Consider the following 24,782-nt stretch of genomic DNA (forward strand, 5'->3'; position numbering starts at 1 on the left):
AGCCCCAAGGCGACAATTTCTTGGTCACATACTCTTCTAATTTGGGTTTTACTGCTGTGAACAGACACCACAACCAAGGCAACTCTTATAAAGGACAACAATTAATTGGGGCTGGCTTACAGGTTCAGAGGTTCAGTCCAGTATGAGTGAGGTGACAGCAGGGTAGTGTCCAGGCAGGAGTTCATCAGGCATCTTCTTCATCTGAAGGCCACTAGAAGAAGACTAGCTTCCACATGGTTGGGAGGAGGGTCTCATTGCCCATACCCACAGTGACACACTTCCTCCAACAGGATCACACCTACTCCAACAGGGCCACACCTCCTAATGGTGCCACTCTCTGGGCCAAGCATATTCAAACCACCACACACACCCAGACTGGATTTCCAGGTAGGTTTGGATGACTAGCCTCAGACCCTCTCAACTGGGACAAAATGGCTGTTAGGCGTTAATGGATACAGTTAGGGTGTAGACCAACTCTGCATAAATTCAGTTCTGAAAAGCAGCCAAAGTACCCTCCATCATTTGTGGTCTGGCCAAATGTCCCTGCTCTCTGTCTTCCCACCTCCCTGTACCTTGCAGATCCAGGGTTGCACTTAGCAATGCTCAAGGTACCTAGACACGAGCCTAAATAGGTACATTATAAACAGCGATTCCGTGGGCGTGGTGGCGCACGCCTTTAATCCCGGCACTTGGAAGGCAGAGGCAGGCGGATTTCTGAGTTTGAGGCCAGCCTGGTCTACAGAGTGAGTTCCAGGACAGTCAGGGATATACAGAGAAACCCTGTCTCAAACAAAACAAAACAAAACAAAACAAAACAAACAAACAAAAAAAACCCAGCGATTCCATTTCTTATTTTCTGATGGCTTAAAACTCTCTGTGTAGGGGGTTGGGGAGTGGGATGGGGTTAGGGTAGGACTATGTGTGTCTATAGACATAACTTCTTGGGAGGCTGAGGCAGGAGGATTATTCGAGCCTGGGTTCACATGAGTTCTAGGCCAGCTTGACCTCGGGCCTACAGAACCAACACTAATCATGAGCACACAGAAAAGGCCCACTGCGTGCATGCTTTCTGCTATAAATGCTGTTCATGTTGTTCAGGTACTTACTGGCTGTGGGGCCCTCTGATTTTTTTTTTTAACTGGATGCACAGAATCTCATAGTGTTCTTAACTAGGTCTGAGTAAGCTTAGTTTAAGATCCGTGTTGATCTTTTAAATGTTCCTGGCTTGTGAAGAACCAGGCAAGCTTCTAGCTCATGACAATTTATATATACATATAAAAAGCTTGTATTATTTACATTGCCTGATACAGGCACACAGACGGTGATTATAGCGTATGCTATGCCAAAGACTCAAAATAGCGGAATGGCATTCTAAATTGCAGTTTCAGCATTCTCAAATCACTACCTTTTCCTAACAAGCTTGTGTCCTTAGGACGCTGTCAGCACAATAAAAAGGGAGGAAGTCTAGCTTCTGGTCTCTGACTGTATGTCTTCCACCATGTGATGGAGTGTTTGTGACTAGCCACGTGGCTGTGGCAAAGCCGTGGTATTCTCAGTTTGGAAAACATTTGTATGTTTATGGCAAGAGAAGATTTGGGATGAACTTCTAGGAGATGACTCACTCAAACCCTTAAAGAAGGGCATGCTGGGTAGGGATTTTCAGTAGCCCAGAGTCTGCAGTTGTTTTAGCAGCACAGGACATGCTCAGGAGTGGACTAGTAAGATAGATAAACTGGTTGAAGCGTACAGGACATGTGGAGAATGCAGGAGGCTAAAACTCTTAGAAACTGTTAAAAGGGAGTATGGCCCCATGGAGGGGCGTGGGTTTGATCCCCAGAGCTCAACATAAATAAACACAAATATGTAAACATATAAACTAATCCTAGCTGGAATCTAGTCAGAGAAACCACTAGTACTGGCTCCTTCACTGTTGATAATGGTGTTGAAGAAGGTAGAGTGCTTCCTGGCCATCTTAGTCTCGGGGGGCAGCTGTGGTATGTGTGTCTGTATGTATGTATGTATGTATGTATGTATGCACACACATGCAGAGGTCAGAGGTCATCTATCGACTGGCCACTGAACTCCAGAGTCCGCTTGTCTGTTTTCTCAGGACTGAGACCCCAGGTGCAAGCCTCCCTGACCCCCAATCCTACCAAAAAAAAAAAAAATCCCTGCTTGCTCCTGTCTGGGTTTTAATTTTCTTTTTTAAGATTTTCTTTATTTCTGTATATGAGTACACTGTAATTGTCCTCAGACACACCAGAAGAGGGCATCAAATCCCAATTCAGATGGTTGTGAGCTACCATGTGGTTGCTGGGAATTGAACTCAGGACCTCTGGAAGACCAATCAATGCTTTTAACCACTGAGCCATCTCTCTAGCCCCTGGGTTTTGATTTTTGGTTCATTTGTTTGTTTGTATTTTAAGGATTTATTTATTTTTTTATGTATGTGAGTACACCATTACTCTCTTCAAACACACCAGAAGAGGGCATCAGAGTCCATTGCAAATGATTGAGAGCCACCATGTGTTTGCTGGGAATTGAACTCAGGACCTCTGGAAGAGCAGTCAGTGCTCTTAACCTCTGAGCCATCTCTCCAGACCATTTGTTTGTTTTGTGAGACAGAGTTTCATAGTCCTGGCTGCCCTGGAACTCACTCTGTAGACCAGGCTGGCCTCGAACTCCCAGAGATCTGACTGCCTCTATCTCTGGAATGCTGAGATTAAAAGTGTGCACCACCACCATCTGGCTTGTTTCTTAATTTGAACTCACTTAAAGTGAGTGCTGGGGATTGAATTCAGGTCTTTTTTTTTTTTTTTTTTTTTTTTTTTTTTTTTTTTGAGACAGGGTTTCTCTGTATAGCCCTGGCTGTCCTGGAGCTCACTTTGTAGACCAGGCTGGCCTCGAACTCAGAAATCCACCTGCCTCTGCCTCCTAAGTGCTGGGACTAAAAGGTGTGCGCCACCACCGCCCAGCTGAATTCAGGTCTTAATGTGACATTATCAACTGGGCCGTTGACTCCTTCTCCCTCCCAATACAAATTCATCTCACACTAAAATTTGAGAGTTGGCTGTGAGAGTTTGGAAAGATAAGTGTCTATCCGGGTCACAAAAAAAGCCAATACACGCAAAAAAAGAAATCATCTCTGCTCCAGACATACCCACAAAATAGAGGGTTACCTCCCTTCTTTCTTCTTTTCCCCTCCTTCAGCAATTTGCAATTAAAAATGAAATAAAACAAGATGGTCATATCCTGGAATGAGAATTACTTTGAAAGGCTAAACCACAAGTTGGTGTTTATGACTGGCTCAGACTCACACTAATGTGCGGCAATTGGATGCTTGCTTGGGACCTAGGGTCATTATGGGAGTCTGGGGGTTGGGAATACGGGTGGGGGATCCAGACCCCTAATCTCTGGCTCCCTCCTAATTCCCTCATATGCTGGTTTTATTTGGTGGCTCATCTGGGTGGAGGGGACTCTAGGAAGAGATGAATTCATTCTTAGTTACCTCACCAGATTGCTAATTTTCACTGTGGTGGCATAAATCACCATAATTACTGCGGTCCCCAAATGGAGAGACAGCTATTCTGGAGCAAGGGCAGCAGCTCCATTAAAGCTGGGCTACCTGGGGTCCACAAGGCATGGGGCTAGCTTTGAGGAGATGCTCTGGGATTTGGATGGAGGGCATGCAGGGCAGTTGCTTTCCATCCCCAGGAAAGAACAACAAAGAAAGAGGAGCCTCTTTGGGGTAAATGGCAGGAGCCTGTGGCTTATCACAGACCTTTGGGTAAATGAAGCTCAATGGCAGATGTCATACTTAGAATGTCTGAGGTCATGATCTCAGTTCCCAGCATCTAAATAAGTGAGCAAACGACCCTTGCCTCCAGGCTGCCTGGAAGCTGCTGGTGTACTTGGCTCACAAACAGAACATCAGCATTCCCCTTCCCAGGAACTCACTTTTTGGTATGGCTTGGATTTTGTCTCTCTTCTGAGGGAAATGACCTCAGCCAGAGGCTGCAAAAATAGCCAGTCTTTAGATGAGAGACTCAATTTCACTTGTGGGGTGGGGGGCAAGAAGCCTAGTGTAAGAAGTTACTTTGTCTTCCTCTAATGTTGATTTAAACAGGCGCGCGCGCACACATACACACACCCACCACCACCTCCACCACCACCACACACATATTAATTGTTGAGTGTTCTAATGCTTGCCTGGCAGCTGGAAACCCTGGGATCAATGGATCTTAGCACTATAATAAATAGATGAGTAAATCTATAATGAGACAAAAACATGAAATTTTGCAAATAGTTACTTAGCATTCCCACAGAAGGTGAGGAGACAGAAAACAACGGAGGTGGGGGGAGCTGATAAATAAAAGAGAAGGCCTGCTGAGGAGGAATGCTTTTTTTGCCCAATGCTCCAAAGCCTGGGTAGATTTAGAGCCCAGAGCATTTGTTATTATTGATGGCAGGTTGATGGCCCAAGAACAGAGAGAATTTTAGGTCAGGAATGTTTTGTGCAAAATCAAGGCCACGCCTGGCCGTTGGAAGATAAGACAAACAAATAATGGATTTCGGCAGGATAAATGGTCCTGGCTAGGATCTGCTGCTCCCTCTCAGGCCCAGCTGCCCCAGAAGACAGGGAACAGGCCGGTTTTGTGCTCTCATGCCTTCCAATCACCTGCCTTCCTGTTTAGGCAGCAGACAGACTTGTATTATAAACACAGCTCTGCAGAAAGCTCCCTTGGCTAAGTATGGCATTTGGAGCATTCTACTTCTCTTTTGATGTTTTCCACTGTCCTTCACGTTCCCTCCCGAGCCTATCCAGAACACACCACGGTGCCTAGAAGCAAAGTAGATGCTCAATACAAATTTGATAAATAGGTTGGTAAAAGAGTTTAAGGGAGAAGTGGCTCTCTCCTGTGGAGTCAATCTCTTCCCTTGAGTACCTAGATGGAAGGGCTCAGGTCATTCTTGGACTTTAGGCTATTTCAAAGGCTTGCTAGTGGGGTCAGGGCATTTTTTTTTTCTGAAGCTTCCTGCTTTAAAGACAATGACTGTTGGGTTGTAGTCACACATTTGGAAGCTAAGTAATTCTGATTTTTGCCTTCTAGAACACAGGTGTTTCTCTCAGTGGCTCAGTTTCAGACATGTAGAAAAAGGCAAAGGCCTTTCAGATCCCTCAAAACTGGAGTTACAGGCATTTGTGAGCCACCTGATGTGGGTGCTGGGAATCGAATCCATCCCTACAAGAGCAGTGAGTGCTCTAAACCACTGAGCCGTCTCTCTGGTCCCAGGAATAACTCTTTGCTCTATTTATTGTAATATGGTATACACATTGTATTTATGGGTCTATCAGAGTCATTGTGTGTGAAGGTCAAAGAACAGCCTGCAGGAGTCAGTTCTCTCTTACTACCATGTGGATCTCGGGGATCGAACTCACATGAACAGGCTTGGCCTGACCATTTTTACCCACCAATCCATTTTATTGGCCTGGAAATAATTTATTTTTTGAGGGGAGGTTGGGGCTTGAGACAGGGTTTCTCTGTGTGGCCCTGGGTGTCCTGAAACTCATTTTGTAGTCCAGGCTGGCTTTGAACTCAGAGATCTGCCTGCCTCTTCCTATACTTTTTAAAAAAGATGTATTTATTTTTATTCTAGGTGTATAGGTCTTTTGCCTGCGTAATGTCTGTGCATGATGTGAATGCAGTGCCCTCGGAGTCCAGAAAGGGCGTCAGATCTCCTGGAACTGGAGTTACAGTTGTGAGCTGTCATGTGGGTGCTGGAAATTGAACCTAGGTCGTCTGGAAGAGCAGTCAGCACCCCAAATCACCGAGCCATCTCTTCGGCTCCTCCTTACCTGCTTTTACATATTGTTGGGGATTGAACCCAGTGCTCCCCGCCAAATGCTAACCAAGAACTCTGCCAACCGAGCTACAACCCCAGTCATCAAAATAAAATGTAACACACTGTCCTGTTCATGTTTACTATTGAGACATACACACAGCAAGTTCAGACAATTCTGAAAGTTCTTTTCACAACTACATGTTATGATTCTATAGCCTTTTTGTGTATTAACAGGGCCTTTCTTGTTATGCAGCTCAGGCTGGCCTCAAACTCACCATGTAGCTAAGGCTGACCTTCTGTCTCCTGAGAAGTGCTGGAATTTGTCAGGTGTGTAACACACCTGGGATATAGAGTCTTGTCATTTAGCTTTAGCTGTCCTAGAACTCACTTCCTAATGCGCAGGCGCGGTCCGTCCAGGTGAGCGTCTTCCGGTCTATTTGCGCAGGCCACGGTCGCCCTCTGGTGACGCAATACGGAAGCGCGCTGAGCGTGAACGTTGAGAAACCTAAAGGCCGGGGGGGAGTCTTCTCACCCGATAGAGGCCGCCACTCAACGTACTGCGCAACTCAAGGCGTCTGGCCCGTCTGTGAGGACTTCCTGTCAGAACTCTCTGATCCATACAGAGGCGGGCAACTTTCTTGAAGTCACTGTAAACAAAAGAGACGAGCACCGACCCGGAAGTGGAAGCCGTAGCTTCGCGTTCCGGCCGACAGGAAATAGACCAAAGGGAAGTTGTAGCCATGGCTGTAGCCGTGGCCACCGCCGGGGTCCTAATGGGCTCGGAGCCCGGCCCCGCGGAAGAACTCGCTAAACTTGAGTACCTGTCTTTGGTGTCGAAGGTTTGTACGGAGCTGGACAATCACTTGGGCATCAACGACAAGGATCTGGGTGAGCTGGAGGAAGGTCCCTATGGCCTTTGAGTTTGGGGTCGAGGGAGGCAGGAGAAAAGCGGTTGATGGGCCGTGTGTGTGTGTGTGTGTGTGTGTGTGTGTGTGTGTTCGTGACTTGGGCTCCGGCAACCGGTAGCGGTGGCCTCTCCTTGAGTGCCATCCAGTCCGAGCTATTAGAAACCATTTCTGTGAGCTACCAAGGAAGACTGGGGCAGCTATTTCTGCTTGATATTTGTTTTTTAGTTCTGGGTGGTTAAATAGCTTTAACAATAGCAGCAGCCGCCCCCTCGAAGATGAGTGTGGTAATTATGGCCAATAGTTTTTAGAAGCTCTTCGTCTACGTTATCTTGTTTGGTCTTCGCTACAGTGAGGCAGTCCTCAGCATCTACTTTGAGCTTGTGCTTTGATACGTGGTCTTAATTCGTCACGTATTCTTTTTTTGTTTGTTTGTTTTTGTTTTGTTTTTTGTTTTGTTTTGTTTTTCGAGACAGGGTTTCTCTGTATAGCCTTGGCTGTCTTGGAACTCACTCTGTAGAGCAGGCTGGCCTCAAACTCAGAAATCCGCCTGCCTCTGCCTCCCAGGTGCTGGGATTAAAGGCGTGCGCCACTACCGCCCTCGTCATGTATTCTTATCCCTCACATAGTAGTCATTAGATGTGTAGGGGCAAACTCTGACTAGGGAACCCAGACTGAAAATAAGAAAGGCTAGGGACCCAGATCATAATATATACATAGCTGGAGAGCCCTTATGAAAATGAGAGGCCGTGTATGCGATTTAGGAGCATGCGGGGAACAATTCCGTTTGATAGGTACAGGGTTGTTTCACTTGTTGTCACAGGAGAAAATGAGTGTAGATGGAGGAAGATTTAGAGATTGGTGGTAGGGAGATGAGTGAAAGAGTGTCACCTGTTTTTTGTTTTTAATTGATTATTTTTTTCCCATATGTGTATGGGTGTTTTTCTCACATGTGTGTCCATGCATCATGTGGAAGCCTGGGGCCTGCAGATGCCAAAAAAGGGTTTCAGATCCTTTGGAACTGAAGTTACAAACAGACAATTGTGAGCTGCCATGCGGGAACTGGGACTAGAACCTGAGTTCTCTCAGTGCTATTAGCCTTTGAGCCATCCCTCCAGCCCCAAGCATTTTATTCTATGTGTATGAGAGTGTTTGGTCTGCGTGTCTGTCTGTCTGAGCATCACTTGCATGCCCAGTGGCCACAGGGAGTTTGCGATGCTTTGAAACTGAAGTTACAAATTGTTTTGAGTTGCTGTGTGTGTTCTGGGAATTAGACCTAGGTCCTTTTAATTGATGAGCCATCTCTAGCCTCAACACTCCCCCTCTCTATGTATCTCACTGTATATCTCTTGCTGGTCTAGAACTCAAAACTTAGAACCAAGCTGACCATAGATATCCTCTGGCCTCAAATTCACAGATATCCTTTGGTATCTGCCTCCAAAGTGCTGGAAATAAGGTGCCGGCCAGCAAATCATGCAGACTGGTTTTTTTTGTTTTTTTGTTTTAAATGAACACGTGAAGTCATCAAGTGAAGAACTCCAGGGAAAGGGAATGTTACAAGAAAGGTCAGGGAGAGCTGGGAATTGGTACAGGTCTTGCTTGAGATCGTAGGGTATCAAAATAAATAATAAACAAATTGCCATAACAAAAACACCTGACAACAGGAAACTCAAAGGGGCCTCAAATGAGCTGTTTCCTTACCCATGAAATAGAATGCTACCTCTTTTTGCTGGGTTAGTAGATGGCACCTAGGATGTCCCCCAGCTAGTACATTCCAGGGCACATTTTCTCCCAGTCAAGGTGTGCCTATTTGTACCTGTTGAGTGTCCCTAATCTGAAATTAGCACCACTTTGATCTGGTACCAACATGAATCTGTCAGTGAGAATGTGCTGCTGCTAGCTTTGAGATTAACTCTTCAAGTATCTGCTAAGTCTCATTTATTTTCTCTCTATCTTTCTTAAAAGAATTTGGTTGAAGTCCATGTAGCCTTGGTTCCAACCCTGGCTTCATCAATTATTGATTAGGGTGCTCTTTCAAACATCAGGACAATAGTGACTGCCTGCTTAGATTGTTGTAAAAACTTTGGAAATAGCAGTGCTTGTGGACAAGTAAGCCTCAAAATGTTTTAACTATAGGCATTGTATATATGTGTGTTTTCCCTGCATCTGTGTGTGTGTGTATTACTTTTGTGCAGTGCCTGTAGAAGCCAGGAAAAGGAGTTGGATACCTTGAAACTTAAGTTACAGACAGTTGTGGGTGTTGGGAATTGAACCCAGGTTCTCTGGAAGAGCAGCCAGTGCTCTTAAATGCTAAGCCATCTCTCCAGCTGTTTTTTTCTTTTAATTTTTTTGTCTTTATTTTGATGTCTAGCCTATGTCCCTGGTGGAATCCTTGGTTCTTGGACACAAGAACCTAGAATGGGTGGCCTGGCACTAAAAAGGCATGCTTTTCCTGTTTCTTCTTCTTTTAATTATTAATATTTCATATTAATTAATGCTGGAAATCAGTATGGTGGCAATTATTCTTTAACCAGCTTATCCCCAAATAAACACACAGAGACTTCTTTTTAAAGATTTATTTATTTATTATATGTAAGTGCACTGTAGCTATTTTCAGACGTACCAGAAGAGGATGTCAGACCTCATTATGGATGGTTGTGAGCCACCATGTGGTTGCTGGGATTTGAACTCAGGACCTGCGGTAAAGCAGTCAGTGCTCTTATCCGCTGAGCCATCTCGCCAGCCCTACACAGAGACCTTTTAATATTTCAAAGCTTAGGTCTTACCAGGGCAGACTCTCAACTAGCTCATCTAAGTTAACCAGAACACTTAGCTCCATCCAGCCATGCGACTAGACATACTTTCCAGGCCCATAACCATGACCATCATCTCCTCTCTTCTCTTCTGGAGAAAGGCTTTCCTCTTTTTTTCTTCCCTGCTTCTTCTTCTTACCTCATTTTCAGCTACTGGTCAGGAACCAGTGCCTTCTTTCCTTGGTGCTCTGGCTCATTCTGTTTCTTTGCCCTATTAAAAGGCATGGCTTTTATCTCTCTTTCTCCCAACAGTTACCAGGAATTTGAGCTAGTCTGTCTTGTTTAGTAAAACTTTTTGAGCTTAAAAAACTAAATACAAGCCTGGCGGTGGTGGCACACACCTTTAATCCCAGCACTTGGAGGCAGAGGCAGGCGGATTTCTGAGTTCGAGGCCAGCCTGGTCTATAGAGTGAGTTCCAGGACAGCCAAGGCTACACAGAGAAACCCTGTCTTGAAAAAAACAAAAAACAAAAAAAAACTCCACTAAATACAAGTAGACTTTTGGTGGGGCTAGATGGACATCTCAGCAGTTAAGAGCAGGGGCTGCTCTTCCTGAGGACCTGGGTTAAGATTCCTGACACCCATGCCCATGTGGTGGCTCACAGCCATCTGTACCTTTAGTCACAGAGGGTCATCACCCTCTTATGGCTTCTGCAGGCACCAGGCATGAATGTGGAACACAGGTATAGCTACTGGAAAACACCTGTACACATAAAATAAAATATTTAAAAAATAGATTTTTTTCTTTATTTTTTCCTTTGCTTCAAGTAGTTGGTAGTTTTTTAAGACAATTGGGTAACCTGATTAGTTTTTAATATACTTAAAATAATTTTTGGATGGGATCTCCATTTATAATTTCTTTCTTTCTTTTTTTTTTTTAACAGCTGAATTTGTCATCAGTCTTGCTGAGAAAAATACTACTTTTGATACTTTTAAGGCGTCCCTGGTCAAAAATGGTGCAGAATTCACAGTATGTATATCTGAAGATTCTTTGTTTTCTTTTTGTTTTGGTTTACTAAATTTAAATTTTGATAGGACTAAAGGAGTTTTAAGTAGGAAGGAACATACTGATTTGTACATACTGATTAAACAAGCCATCAGATGTGTAAAGTTGCATTGCTGGTTATGGGAGCCAGGATTTCCATCATTAAGTCTCTAAGGATGTTGACCCTTTTTTCTTTTTAAGATTTATTTATTTTATTTATATGAATCCACTGTAGCTCTCTTCAGACACACCAGAAGAGGGCATCAGATCTCATTACAGATGGTTCTGAGCCACCATGTGGTTGCTGGGAATTAAACTCAGGACCCCTGGAAGAGCAGTCAGTGTGCTCTAACTGCTGAGCCATCTCTCCAGCCCCAATGTTGACATTCTTGTTCTGTGAATCAGGATCTCGGGAACAATAATAGTTAGGTTTTGGAGGCAGTTTTAAAAGATGGGAAGTAAAATGGTCTCTGGGCATCGTCCAAGCCAGTGGTGCCCAGCCTTCTAACGCGGCAACCCTTTAATACAGTTTTCATGTGGTGACTCCCAACCATACACTTACTTTTTTTTTAAGATTTATTTATTTATTGTTATATGTAAGTATACTGTAGCTCTTTTCAGACGCACCAGAATAGGGTGCCAGATCTCATTACAGATGGTTGTGAGCCACCATGTGGTTGCTGGGATTTGAACTCAGGACCTTTGGTAAAGCAGTCAGTGCTCTTACCCGCTGAGCCATCTCACCAGCCCCATAGACTTACTTTTTGTTGCTACCTCATGACTAGTTTTGCTACTGTTATGACTCATAATGTAAATATCTGTGTTTTTTGATGGTCTTAGGTGACTCCTAAAAGAGTTGTGACCGCAGATTGAGAACTGCTGGTCCAAGTTAGCGTCATCCTGTCCCAGGCTGACCTTCTGTGCTTTCTTGCTCTAGTCCGCACAGGCCGAGTGCATGAGCACACTTCCCTACAGCGCATCCTTTGCCTTTCCTTGTAATATTGAACCAGACCCAGAGTCTGACATGCTCTGTCTTGTGCTGCTTTTCTTTGAAGGATTCTCTTATTAGCAACCTGTTGCGTCTCATACAGACCATGCGGCCTCCAGCAAAGCCTTCTACTAGCAAAGGTAAGTAGGCCCCCGGCCGAGCTGAGCCTCTAGAAGGGTCTCGGTGGTGACATCCTGTAAATTGCACTTAGCTTTCAGCTGTTGCTAAGCAAGAGAATGCTCTAGTCAGATTCTGAGACATTCAAATGAGGGTTGATATGCTCCTTCCCCTCCTTCATGGGCACACTGCTTGTTGAGGCTTTCGCAGTCAATGGATTTAGACAATCAAGCCAAACTTTCCAGTAATTATGTGATATATGTAGTAAAATACTATTTGTTTTCCATTTGATACAAATCTAATGTTGAAGTTATTTTATTCACCAGTAATAACATTAAATATGTCTGTCTCTTTTTTTTTAACCCTTTCCTGCTCCTTAATGAAATCAGATCCAGTTGTTAAACCCAAAACTGAAAAAGAAAAGCTGAAGGAACTCTTCCCTGTTCTCTGCCAGCCAGACAACCCTTCAGTTCGGGTATGGATGCTGTTTGGGGAATGTCTGTCCTAAGTGCGTGTCCTTAGAGATTGTCTAGATTTTAACTTTGTGTCTGTCGTGTGATGTTTTTCTGAGCAAAAGTATGAAAGGGTCCAGAGATTAATAGTCAAAGGCCATTAGCTTGGATGAGCTTGGGGACTTGGGGAAGCAGTGGCAAGGGATATCAGATAGGTATGAAATGACTTAGGATTCTGACAGGGATGCCCAGTGGACAAAATTAGAATGTTTTTCTAATTTATACTTTTAAAAAGTGTAACTTTTGAAATGTTTTTATATTTAAAAGACTTCATTTTAGAATAGCTATGTTGGTGAATTTGTTTAATTTCAGTATTTTGGAGTCAGAGTCAAGAGGACTTCTATGAGTCCAAGGCCAGCCTGGTTTATGTATTGAGTTCTAGGACAGCCAGGGCTACATAGAAAGAGAGAGAGAAAAACCGTTGAAAGAATTTACTGAGTACCTGTTAATCCCAAAGGGTGGATAAGAAAGCCTACCATCCCAAAGCATGATCAAATTAGTTAAAGCAAGCACTTAACTAAAGCAAGCTTTTTTACTTGTGTGTATAGGTTGCCTCTTCCTAAGGTAGGGCGCAAGAAGTCAGATTGGGCATGAAGAAGACAGAGTTTTGGGATTTGGCAGGTAAAAGGCAGGGTTACAGAAACAGACTGTAACAAGGTGTCATAACGATGCGTGGTTATAATAACCTTTTGAAACAAAAGTAGTATTGCAAGGTGGTCATAACAGCATTCTGAAACAAAGACAGGGCTGCCATTCCTGGAACAGGCAGTACAGAACCATTTGTAATTAAGGTTGCCAGTGGGATATATCCCAATCCTTGAGGAACAGAGATTTAATCATAAACAGGAATGGACCTAGTTTGCCTTTATTGTAAGATGGCTTTCAAGCCCAAGATGGAGGCAAGTTGGTTCATCATCCTTGCTGTGTACCAGCTAAGTAACAGTAAAGAGAACAGATCGGTTTTCTGCTCTTTTGCAGATTACATGCTATTTTTGGATGGAGAGTAGGAAATTAGTGTATAAGTAGCATGCCTAGTGGGAGAGAGAAATGGGCAGTAAACAGATGGGGACCAGCATACCCTGGTATTACAGAGGGTTGGTTACAGAGCCCCCAGGTACCAAGATCTGATGCTCAAGTTCCTCACACAAGATGAGTATAATATTTGCATATAGCACACATGCATCCTTTCACACACTTTACATCATTTCTAGATTTCCCAATACAGTGTAAGGACTATGTAAAAGTAGCTGTTAGGCCATACTGCTTAGGAGTTCAAGGAAATCTGTAAGCCTGCATTGTCTGAATCTAGGATACAGACCTTATCAATAGTCTGTGTCACTGTGGGTATCAGTAAACACTACAGAATGTATTGGACAGGAAAGGGCATGCACAAAGAGTGTTGCTTTTTAAAGTTTTCATATCTGGGTCCAAGTGATGGCTCAGCGGGTAAAAGTGCTTGCCAGCATGCCTGACAACCTGAGTTTGGTCCCCAGGACCCACATCCTCCTGGAAGGAGGCAACTGACTTCCGCAGGCTAGTGATGTGAAGGTGGGTGCTTTTTTTTCTCCTTCTCATTACTTTGCTGCCCTCTGACCCTATAGACCATGTTGGATGAGGAAGATGTGAAAGTCGCTGTGGATGTCTTGAAAGAGCTGGAAGCTTTAATGCCCAGTGCAGCAGGCCAAGAGAAACAAAGAGACACTGAGCACAGGTTTGTCCTTATGTCCTGTTCATTTGCACGTGTAGTATACTATGACAGTTGAAGTTTGTGGACCAGTTAAGCAAAAGTGGAGAAAGTGTGTAGAACCTTAGTTGGCTGTGCACTAGGTTACACTTCAATGTTCCACGATAAAAGTATTTATACCAGAAATGCTGCAGTGCTCAGAAGATAGAAATCAGAGCTAACGGGACCAACTACATCTAAGTCATTACTGGCCTGTGGGGGATGCGGTCCAGTTCAGAAGTTAGAGGTTCCTAGCTTATACAGAGTGACACTGTCCTGGGTGCTTGGGGATGCAGAGGTGAAATTGGGTTGATTTATTTTTTCAAACAGGTCCTTGTTGATTTATTAAGGGACAGGACAAAGAAGAAGAAGAGGAGTCGGAGCCGAGATCGAGATCGTGACCGAGACCGAGACCGAGACCGGGACAGGGACCGTGACAAGGACCGAGAACGAGACAGAGATCGAGAACGAGAACGAGAGCGAGATAGAGATAGAGACCATAAGCGGAGACACCGATCACGCTCTCGGTCACATTCTAGGACCCGGGAGAGGACTAAGGGGAAGTCTAGATATAGGTCTAGGAGCAGAAGTCAGAGTCCCTTCAAAGATCGGAAAGATCGGGAAAAGTATGGGGAGAGGAATCTGGACAGATGGCGGGATAAGCATGTGGACCGACCTCCCCCTGAAGAGCCTGCTATTGGAGATATTTACAATGGCAAAGTGACCAGCATCATGCAGTTTGGTTGCTTTGTGCAACTGGAAGGCTTAAGGTAATGATTGATACTCTTTCACATTAGTGATGACTGTCTTTTACTGCTGAAGTATGTATTCATAGTTTAAGAAGCTACAATAATTATACTTTAGTTAATTCAGATATGCCAGGGTTTTTAGGAAGTTTGACTTTCTGTTGATTTCTTTTAATTATTTTTATTTTATTTTGGTTTTTTGAGACAGGGTTTCTCTGTGTAGCCCTGGCTGTCCTGGAACTCACTCTGTAGACCAGGCTGGCCTCGAACTCAGAAATCCGCCTGCCTCTGCCTCCCAAGTGCTGGGATTAAAGGCGTGTGCCACTACTGCCTGGCACCTCCTAGCTGTTGAGATTAAAGGTGTGTGTTACAACGTCTAGTCTTTTTGTTGATTTTTATTTTTTTTAAGAGCTTTGAGTATACTAGGCCACATTTCTTTTTTTTTTTTTAAGATTATTCTTTTTTTTTTGTTGTTAAGATTTATTTATTTTATGTGTATGAGTACACTGTAGCTGTACAGATGGCCTTGAGCCATCATGTGGCTGCTGGGAACTGAACTCAGGACGGCCCCACTCGCTCCAGTGTAGCTGTTTTCAGATGCACCAGAAGAGGGCGTCAGATCTCATTACGGGTGGATGTGAGCCACCATGTGGTTGCTGGGATCCGAACTCAGGACCTTTGGAAGAGCAGTCCAGTGCTCTTACCCGCTGAGCCATCTCACCAGCCCCACTAGGCTACATTCTTAGCCTTAGATTCTTTTTTGATTTTGAAATGTTCCAGAGCCATTTATTCCTTCCTCTGCCCTCAGGAGATCTGCCCTTTGCTGATTGGTCTCACCCTTTATTCTCAGTCCGTATCTTTTTCTTTTGGAGGGTGGTAATGCTGACACCTTTATTGTTTGGCTAACTTCTTGGTGCTCTTTTGTAAACTTAAACCCCCTCCTCCTCTTCTTCCTCCTCCTTTCCTTCCTTATTTGTGTGTGTTATATTCATATGCTCGTGTTCATGTGTGGCACTTTACCAACTGGGCCATCTTATCTTTTTGACACAAAGACTCACCATTGTAGGCGGTGCGTATAACCTCAGACTTACTATGCTTCCCGGGCTGAACTGGAATTCATGATCTTCCTGCCTTGCCTCATAAGGCAGAGGTTTCAGGCCCATGAAGACTCCTTTGTTCAGCAGGAGTAGAAATCAGTTGGGCAAAGTTATGTTTAGGCTTATTTCAGAGATGTCTTACTTTCTCTCAGGAAGCGGTGGGAAGGCCTGGTGCACATCTCTGAGCTCCGACGGGAAGGTCGAGTGGCCAATGTGGCTGATGTTGTAAGCAAAGGCCAGAGGGTCAAGGTCAAAGTTCTGTCCTTCACTGGGACCAAGACCAGCCTGAGCATGAAGGTAGGTGACATGTCCAGTTTGTTTCCACAGCTGATAGGCCAGGCTGTGTCAGAAGACAAGTGAGCAGTTCCCTTGTTATTGTGCTTTAGGATGTGGATCAAGAAACAGGAGAAGATCTAAACCCAAACAGACGTAGAAATCTGGTTGGTGAGACCAATGAAGAGACATCAATGCGGAATCCAGACAGACCCACTCACCTCTCCCTCGTCAGCGCTCCTGAAGTAGAGGATGACTCACTGGAGCGCAAGCGGCTCACCCGAATCTCTGACCCAGAGAAGTGGGAGATCAAACAGGTTGGTGTCTCAGAGACATTCAGCATGCAGCATGGTAGTTAGGAGAGTGGGCCCTAGACATAGCAGCCTGTGGCAGCTTCTGTCCACTTACTGGTTGTGTGAACCAAGTCATCCCACTCAGTGTGCCTCAGTGGCCTTCCCTGTCCCCAGGGCCAGAGGTGACAGTGTGGGACTAACAGTGAGCAGAGTTGAACCTCAGCGTCTAGCCTGTGGTGATTGTGATTTTCGTTGTTATTTTTCCTCATTCTTCAGTGAGCATTAGAACGATGGTGTGTCAAGCACTGGGTAGCCCTGGGCTGCAGAGACAGTGTTCCATGGTTCCTGTCCTTGAGAGACTCAGCACCCAGTGCTGAGACAGAGCTACACAAGTAACTGTAGGGCTGCATGCCAGCTGAAAGGCCCAGGGGCTGTGGTGGTAAGGGAAGGCACCAGTAATCCTTGGGGACAATACCTCTGAGCCCATGCCTTCAGCACCATGGTGTGCTGGTCCCTGGCGATTGGACATGTGCCTCACTTTGACTCTGATGTGCTGGGCTCCAGGAGAAGATGCCTTGTATGACATCTCTGGAATTCATACTGAGAAGAAAAGGAGTTTTGATTGCAGCTACGGTCCTAGTTACAGTGCTGTCTCCTCTGCCCTTTGCTAGATGATTGCTGCCAATGTGCTTTCCAAAGAAGAGTTTCCAGACTTTGATGAAGAGACTGGCATTCTCCCTAAGGTGGATGATGAAGAAGGTAGTCTGCCACTTGGGCTAGCTGGGTGAGGGACTGGGAGGGTGGTTGTAAATTGCATTGCTAGAGTGGGCTGTTTGTGGTTTAGTGAGTAGGTCTTCCCTGTGTGTTCCCTGGCTCTCTCCTCATCTCTCAATAGAAGCACCTATTTCGACGGATCAGTTACCCGTGGGACTCATTTTCCTTTTTTTAGATTCAGTACCATTTTTTTTTTAAAAGATTTATTTATTTAATGTATATCAGTACACTATAGCTGTACAGATGGTTGTGAGCTTTCATGTGGTTGCTGGGATTTGAACTCAGGACCTTCGGAAGAGCGGTCATTGCTCTTATCCACTGAGCCATCTCGCCAGCCCCCTAAAAAGATTTACTTTTGCCAGGCGGTGGTGGCGCATGCCTTTAATCCCAGCACTTGGGAGGCAGAGGCAGGCGGATTTCTGAGTTCGAGGCCAGCCTGGTCTACAGAGTGAGTTCCAGGACAGCCAGGACTATACAGAGAAACCCTGTCTCGGGGAAAAAAAAAAAGCTTTACTTTTTAGTTTTATATATTTGTGTGTGTGTGTGTGTGTATGTGTGTGTGTGTGTATAAAATGTAGCCATGGCTGTCCTAGAACTTGATATGTAGATCAGGCTGGCCTTGAATTCACAAAAATAATATACCTGCTTTTCCCTCCTGAGTGCTAAGATTAAAGGTACACACAACCATGCCCCGCTAGATTGATCTATCTATCTATCTATCTATCTATCTATCTATCTATCTATCTATCTATCTATCTTCCTATTTATCTATCTTAATCTATTATTTATATTGGGGTGTGTGTGTGTGTGTTATTACTATTGTTATAGTTTGTTTTCTTGAGACATGCATATCATGTAGCCCAGGCTGGCCTATAACTTACTTGTGGCCAAGAATGATCTTGAACTACTGACCCTCCTGCTTCCCCCTTCCAAGTGCTGGGATTTATAGACATGTGCCACTCCTGGCTCTTAATCTTTACATACTTTCTTCTTTGTGGTGCTAGGGATTAAGCTTGGCCTTACAGGTAGTATTACTGAGCTGCAGCCCTCTTTCATCTTTATGAGTAAGATTATTATGGGGTTCCTAAGTTTGCCTGTTAGTACATGTATGAAACACTTTTTATTTTTCAACATGTAAAAAAGCTAGATGCTGTTACCTCAGCACTTTGGAAGGCCTCAGTGAGGCAGGACCATTATAAGTAATACCATCTAGAGTGTCAGAACAGTTTTCTCCCACAGGCGTGACTTCTTTTGGAAGCAGTTTTAGTCAATCCTTTGGCTGGAGCATAAATGCCCTAGCAGTGGGTGGGGCCCTGGAAGAAATTTTACTTCCACTGATGTCTTTTTGACCTGGGAAGCTATTCCTTTTAATTAAACAAACAAACAATGAAACAAAAAACAAAAAAAAAAAACCCCACAAACATTTGCTTATTTGTTGTGTGTGTGTGTGTATGTATATGTATTTGTGTGTGTGAAAATATACATGTGCTATGGCCCATATATGGAAAACAGAGGACAACTTGCCATAGTTGTTTTGTCTTGGGGATCAAAATCAGAACATCAAGTGACTTCACATGTTTAGCCATCCTGCCGGTTGTGGGAAACTGTATATGAAAGTGTGCCTGTCTGTCTTGTGTGTGCATGCATAGCTTTTTTTTTTTTTTTTTTTTTTTTTTTTTTTTTTTGGTTTTTTGAGACAGGGTTTCTCTGTATAGCTCTAGCTGTCCTGGAACTCACTCTGTAGACCAGGCTGGCCCCAAACTTAAAATTCCACCTGCCTCTGCCTCCCACATGCTGGGATTAAAGGCATGTGCCACCACCGCCTAGCTGCATGCATAGCTTTTAAAGACAACTTGCAGTATTTGGTTCGTTCCTTCTATGTGGGCTCCAGGAATTGAACTCAGGTACCTATACTAAGCCATCTTGCCAGCCTGAAGTTAATTTTTTAATGAAAATGACCAGTCTTTTCTTTCTTGTTTATGTAACTTCTTTTTGGTGAACTTTTAGATGAGGATCTTGAAATTGAACTGGTTGAAGAGGAGCCTCCATTCCTGAGAGGGCACACCAAGCAAAGCATGGACATGAGCCCCATCAAAATCGTTAAGGTGAGAAAGTGCAGCTTTTTCCTGGAAATGTCCACCAGCATGCTCCCTTAAAGCAATGGTATCAGCATAAGAGGGAGTCAGCCATCTGATTGGAATCCAGGCTCTACATCTTGTAAATGGAGGGTGGCTCAGCTCTGTGCTTTTGCCTGTTTAACTTTGGTGCGCTTACGTTATTGTGTTTTGAGAGAAAGCAGAGATAAGCAGAAGGCTTACTCTACCATTATTGCTGTGTTTAGGTCCCTAGGGCTTGAGTTTTCGGTGCCCTGGAGGGCAGAACTGCAACAGTGCAAACCAGAATCCTTAAAAACTTTGGTATTGCCAGGCGGTGGGGGTGCATGCCTTTAATCCCAGCACTTGGGAGGCCTGGTCTATAGAGTGAGTTCCAGGACAGCCAAGGCTACACAGAGAAACCCTGTCTCGGGAAAAAAAAAACCAACCAAACAACTTTGGTATTGAACAGATTATCTTAAGGGTCTGCCAGCCCAGCTAGCCTATATAATACTTGTAATAATAGTGGTTTGTTTGTTTGTTTAGATGAGGTCTTACTATGTAGCCCTGGTTGGCCTGGAACTCTCAAAGATTACATGCCTCTGCCTCCTGAGTGCTAGGATTACAGGTGTGAGCCACCACATCCAGCTGTAATCCACTCTTTCAGTGTTCTCATAGCTAGCTGCTTGCATTGTTAGTAATGGGCAATTCAGTAACCTTTTAGGATGCACATGATGAATATGATCATTAATTCTGTCTAACTGAAGTACCCATATTGCCCTGAATTTTAGTTATTAGGGCTATACAGAATTCTTTTCCATTCCTTCTCCACACCCCTTCTCTCTGTGTGTGCATGTACACATATTTATGTGTGAGTACAGGCATGTGACTACATCACAGTTCATGTATGGAAGTTAGATGACAAGCTGACGCCTCATCTTCCGCTTTGAGACAGGGTCTTTTGTTCACCATTGAGTGCAGCAGGCCAGTTGGCCCTTGAGCTTCAGGGAATTTTCTTTCTCTGCTTCCCGTTGCATTGTAGAAATGCTGGGATTATATAGATACATCAAAGATTACATGTCTCGTGTGTGACACATGGGTGTGAACTTTATACCTTCTTATGCTTTAGATAACAGTAGTTCAACCATCTATCTTCTCTGCATTTTTTAGACAGAGTCTCAGTCATATTGCCCTGGTTGGTCTGACACTGGCTCTGTAGACCTGTCTAGCCTCAAACTCACAGAGATCTACCTACCCCTATCTCCCAAGTGCTGGGATTAAAGGTGAACAGCATTGTGCCCAGGCTAACCATCCACCTTTTCCTAGATCCTCAGTGCTTGCTGCTTTTTCCTCTGTTGTTTTAGAACCCAGATGGCTCACTCTCCCAAGCAGCCATGATGCAGAGTGCCCTGGCCAAGGAAAGGCGGGAGCTGAAGCAGGCCCAGCGGGAAGCAGAGATGGATTCTATACCCATGGGACTCAACAAACACTGGGTTGATCCCTTGCCGGATGGTAAGCCTCCAGAGTGTGGACCTTTTTTAAAAATAAAATGGTGCCGGGCAGTGGTGGCGCACGCCTTTAATCCCAGCACTTGGGAGGCAGAGGCAGGCGGATTTCTGAGTTCCAGGCCAGCCTGGTCTGCAGAGTGAGTTCCAGGACAGCCAGGACTACACAGAGAAACCCTGTCTCGAAAAACAAACAAACAAAAATAAAATAAAATAAAATGAGTTTTTATATGTCACAGTTGATACTACAGACACAAAGTGAAAATTTGGCCTTGGTTTCCTTTTTATATCTAAGCTTTTCTATATTACATTCCTTTTTACAATTTACTACTTCTAAAAAATTATTTTTAGTTGGGGGTTGATGATGGTGTATAACTTTAATTCCAGCACTTGGATGCGGAGGCAGGCAGATCTCTTGAGTTCAAGGCCAGCCTGGTCTACAAAGCAAGTTCTAGGACAGCCAGGGCTACACAGAGAAACCCTGTCTCTCCCCCCACCCCCCAAAAAATCTATGTATTTATCTATTTTTAAGACTTTTTTTTTTTGTATGCATTTGTCTCTGTATGGGTATGTGTCTCTGTATGGGTATGTGTCTCTGTATGGTGTTGAATCCCCTGCATCTGTTACAGGCAGTTGTAAGTTGCCCAACATAGTTGCTGGGATCTGAACTCTGGTTTTCTGGAAGAGTAGCAACCAGCTCCTTTGAAAGAACTACAGATGGTCTTAGTCATTGAGCCATCTCTCCAATGCTTTTAAGTTTTAAACAGTTGTTTAAAATAAGTGTTTCAGTAACCTTGGTCAAATCATTACAGTTGTTGAGTTTTTTTCTAAACAACTTTTAAGACTTTTATTCTAAAGATAGTATAGTGTAAGGGGTAGAATTGCTTACGTAGCATACATGAAGCTCCCCAGCACTGGCGGAAAAACAGAGTACACTATGAGGTGGGTGGGGTTGCCCAAGCCTATAATCCCAGCACTTTGGAGGTACAGGCAGAATTAAGAGTTTGAGGCCAAGCCGAAGGGTAGTAGTACACATTTTTAATCCCAGCACTCGGGAGGCAGAGGTACAGGGGATGTCTGAGTTTGAGACCAGCCTGGTCCACAGATCAAGCCACAGGACATTCAAAGGGACACAGAGAAGCTCTGTCTTTAAAAAAAAAAAAGAGTTCAAGGTGAACATTGGCTACATTGGGACAACCTGGGCTGTGTTAGACCCAGTCTCAAAAACAACCTCAAAGGGAGCTGGAGAGATGGCTCTGAGGTTAAGAGCACTGACTGCTCTTCCTGAGTTTAATTCCTAGCAACTACATGGTGGCTCACAACCATCTGTAATGAGATCCAGTGTCCTCTTCTAGTGTGTCTGAAGACAACTGCAGTGTACTCACACGCATGGAAAAAAAACCCGAAAACCAAAACCAAAAAACCAACAGAAAGCAAAATGTACAGTCTTTTATGTATGTATGCATGCCATATGCATATGGATGCCCTTGGAGGCATGAAGGGGGCATCAGATACCCTGGAATTAGAGTTCCATGTAGTGGTAAGCCACTTAATATGGGTGCTGGGAACTGAACTTGTGTCTTCCGCCTGAGTAGTCCATGTTCTTAGTGGCTGAACATCTTTCCATACCTTGTTTTTGTGTTTTAAATGTGTATGGGTATTGTGCCTGTATGTTATCTCTGTGTACCTTATGTCTACCTGGTGCTCATGGAGGTCAGAAGAGGGCGTTGGATCCCCTGAGACTAGAGTTGCAGGAGATTGAGGGCCACCGTATAGATACTAGGAATCCAGTTTGGGTCCTCTGTAAGAGCAGTCAGTGCCATTAACCCTGGCTATCTCTCTAGCCCCTGATGTTTGTTTGTTTGTATAAAACGGACTCACTATGTAGTTCTGGCTGGCTTTAAACTGTGTAGCTTAGGCTAATCCTAAACTTGGAATAGTCCTCCTGCTTCAGCCTCCTATGTGCTGGGATTGCAGGTGTGAGCCACCATTACTGGCTAGAACCTAGTTTTTCAAATGGGTTTAGAGAGTATGTAGGGGTAGGCAAGGAATGGCTTGTGTTAACAGCTTTGCAGTAGACAAGACCTTTGGAAATCTGTGTGCTGGATGTTGAGGGATGAGGTAAAATTGGCAGATCAGGGCTTTGTAGATGGTATTAGGTATCTGGGCTCATCTTAAGTGCATCATGGAATGTAAAAGTGTTCTAAGCATGAGTAGGGCATCATCAGAGGACTTTGAGAGGAGGTGAGAAGGGCAGAGTAGATGCTTCAGGTGGATTAGCAGGCTATTATGGTAGCAAGAAGAGATAATGATGGCCTGAACATGGTGTTATCAAAGAAGAGAAAATATTTGAGAAGTGCGGATTGTTGAATATTGGATATATTAAGTATTGGAATATTGAATATAGGAAGTAGGAGTAGCTTCCAGGTCTACTGTGAGCACAGAGGGATGGTGCCTGTGGGGTAAGGGAAAGCTGAGGGGGAGCAGGCGTGTGGGGAAGATGTGACTGGAGAGGGAAAGCTGTGTGTGGGGAAGGTGTGACTGCAGAGCTGGGCCTGTGTGTGGGAAGGTGTGACTGCAGAGCTGGGCCTGTGTGTGGGGAAGGTGTGACTGCAGAGCTGGGCCTGTGTGTGGGAAGGTGTGACTGCAGAGCTGGGCCTGTGTGTGTGGGAAGGTGTGACTGCAGAGCTGGGCCTGTGTGTGAGAAGATGTGATTGCAGAGCTGGATCTGTGTGTTTGGGAAGGTGTGACTGCAGAGCTGGGCCTGTGTGTGTGGGAAGGTGTGACTGCAGAGCTGGGCCTGTGTGTGTGGGAAGGTGTGACTGCAGAGCTGGGCCTGTACTTCAGGTAGCCAGAGACATCTCAGAAGACGGGTGTTGCTGGTCTTTGCTACTTTGTGGGTTCTTCTTTTTCTCATCTTTTATCTCCTGTTTCATCCCCTATGGATAGACAGGAGAGAAAGAAGGATGGGGTGGAGGGAGATCGAGATCTTTTTTTTTTTTTTTTTTTTTTTTTTTTTTTTTTTTTTTTGATTTTTCGAGACAGGGTTTCTCTGTGTAGCCCTGGCTGTCCTGGAACTCACTGTGTAGACCAGGCTGGCCTCAAACTCAGAAATCCGCCTGCCTCTGCCTCCTGAGTGCTGGGATTAAAGGTGTGCGCCACCACTGCCCACCCATCAAGTTCCCAGAATTCTAAACATCACACAATCACAGAAACTATCTGCAGCTGGCAAAACAGTGCCTCTGCTAGCACATGAGGCAAATCATAGTCAGCTGCTCAGGCAGTTTGAAGCAGCTCCAAATCCCCACACCTGGGATTAAACTTAAAAACACATTCTTAGAGTATTTCTGTGATTTTTTTGTTTGTTTGTTTTTGTTTTTTTTTAAAGATTTATTTATTAATATATGTGAGTACACTGTAGCTGTCTTCAGACACGCCAGAAGAGGGCATCAGATCTCATTACAGATGACTGTGAGCCACCATGTGGTTGCTAGGATTTGAACTCAGGACCTTCGGAAGAGCAGTCAGTGCTCTTAACCACTGAGCCATCTCTCCAGCCCCTATTTCTGTGTTTTTAAAGGACCCCAAATTCCAGAATTCTCACTACAGAGGGGTCTGTGTTGTAGAGAGAATTCTGGGGCATTATGATAGCCTAGATAAAAGTTTAGATGGATAGAACAGATGAATTAGCATTAGAAGGTTGGAAATTTTTTTTATACAAGAAAATCTTTTAGAGCAAGTAAAATGGTTGCCTAGTAAGTACTTGGACCTAGTTTGAGCTCTGGAGCCCATGTTAATAAAGCTGGGCTTGGGTGTGCTTGTAATCCCAGCACGGAGGAGACAGGCACAGATGAATCCCTGACACTTGCCAACCAGCCAGCACAGCCCATGTAGCTAGTTCCAAACCAGTACAAGACCCTGTAAGAGAGGAACAACAGGTGATGGCACCTGAGACACCTGATGTTGTCCTCTAGGCTCTACATATACACATGCATACTCTCACACATTGATGCACACCATCGTGATGGTGCACATGCATGCAAGCATGCTTACACATCACATATACTACACATATACACATACCACATACACACTTACACACACACACACACAC

At 44.4% G+C, this 24,782-nt stretch overlaps 1 protein-coding gene across 1 annotated transcript in view; it reads left to right on the plus strand.

Annotated features, from left to right (window-relative positions):
- Positions 1-6,319: 6,319 nt before the first annotated feature.
- The window catches only part of Dhx8 (DEAH-box helicase 8), a 36,858-nt gene continuing 18,395 nt past the window's right edge, over positions 6,320-24,782 (plus strand). Inside the window, exons 1-11 of the mRNA XM_031351055.1 lie at positions 6,320-6,732; positions 10,447-10,532; positions 11,603-11,675; positions 12,042-12,127; positions 13,766-13,875; positions 14,238-14,657; positions 15,883-16,027; positions 16,117-16,320; positions 16,968-17,055; positions 19,078-19,175; positions 20,528-20,675. Coding sequence (XP_031206915.1) covers positions 6,585-6,732; positions 10,447-10,532; positions 11,603-11,675; positions 12,042-12,127; positions 13,766-13,875; positions 14,238-14,657; positions 15,883-16,027; positions 16,117-16,320; positions 16,968-17,055; positions 19,078-19,175; positions 20,528-20,675 — 1,606 coding nt within the window. The 5' untranslated portion in view covers positions 6,320-6,584. The remainder of the gene's footprint in view (positions 6,733-10,446; positions 10,533-11,602; positions 11,676-12,041; positions 12,128-13,765; positions 13,876-14,237; positions 14,658-15,882; positions 16,028-16,116; positions 16,321-16,967; positions 17,056-19,077; positions 19,176-20,527; positions 20,676-24,782) is intronic.

This window comes from Mastomys coucha, unplaced genomic scaffold, assembly GCF_008632895.1.
Source record: "Mastomys coucha isolate ucsf_1 unplaced genomic scaffold, UCSF_Mcou_1 pScaffold5, whole genome shotgun sequence".
NCBI classification, from domain to species: Eukaryota; Metazoa; Chordata; class Mammalia; order Rodentia; family Muridae; genus Mastomys; species Mastomys coucha.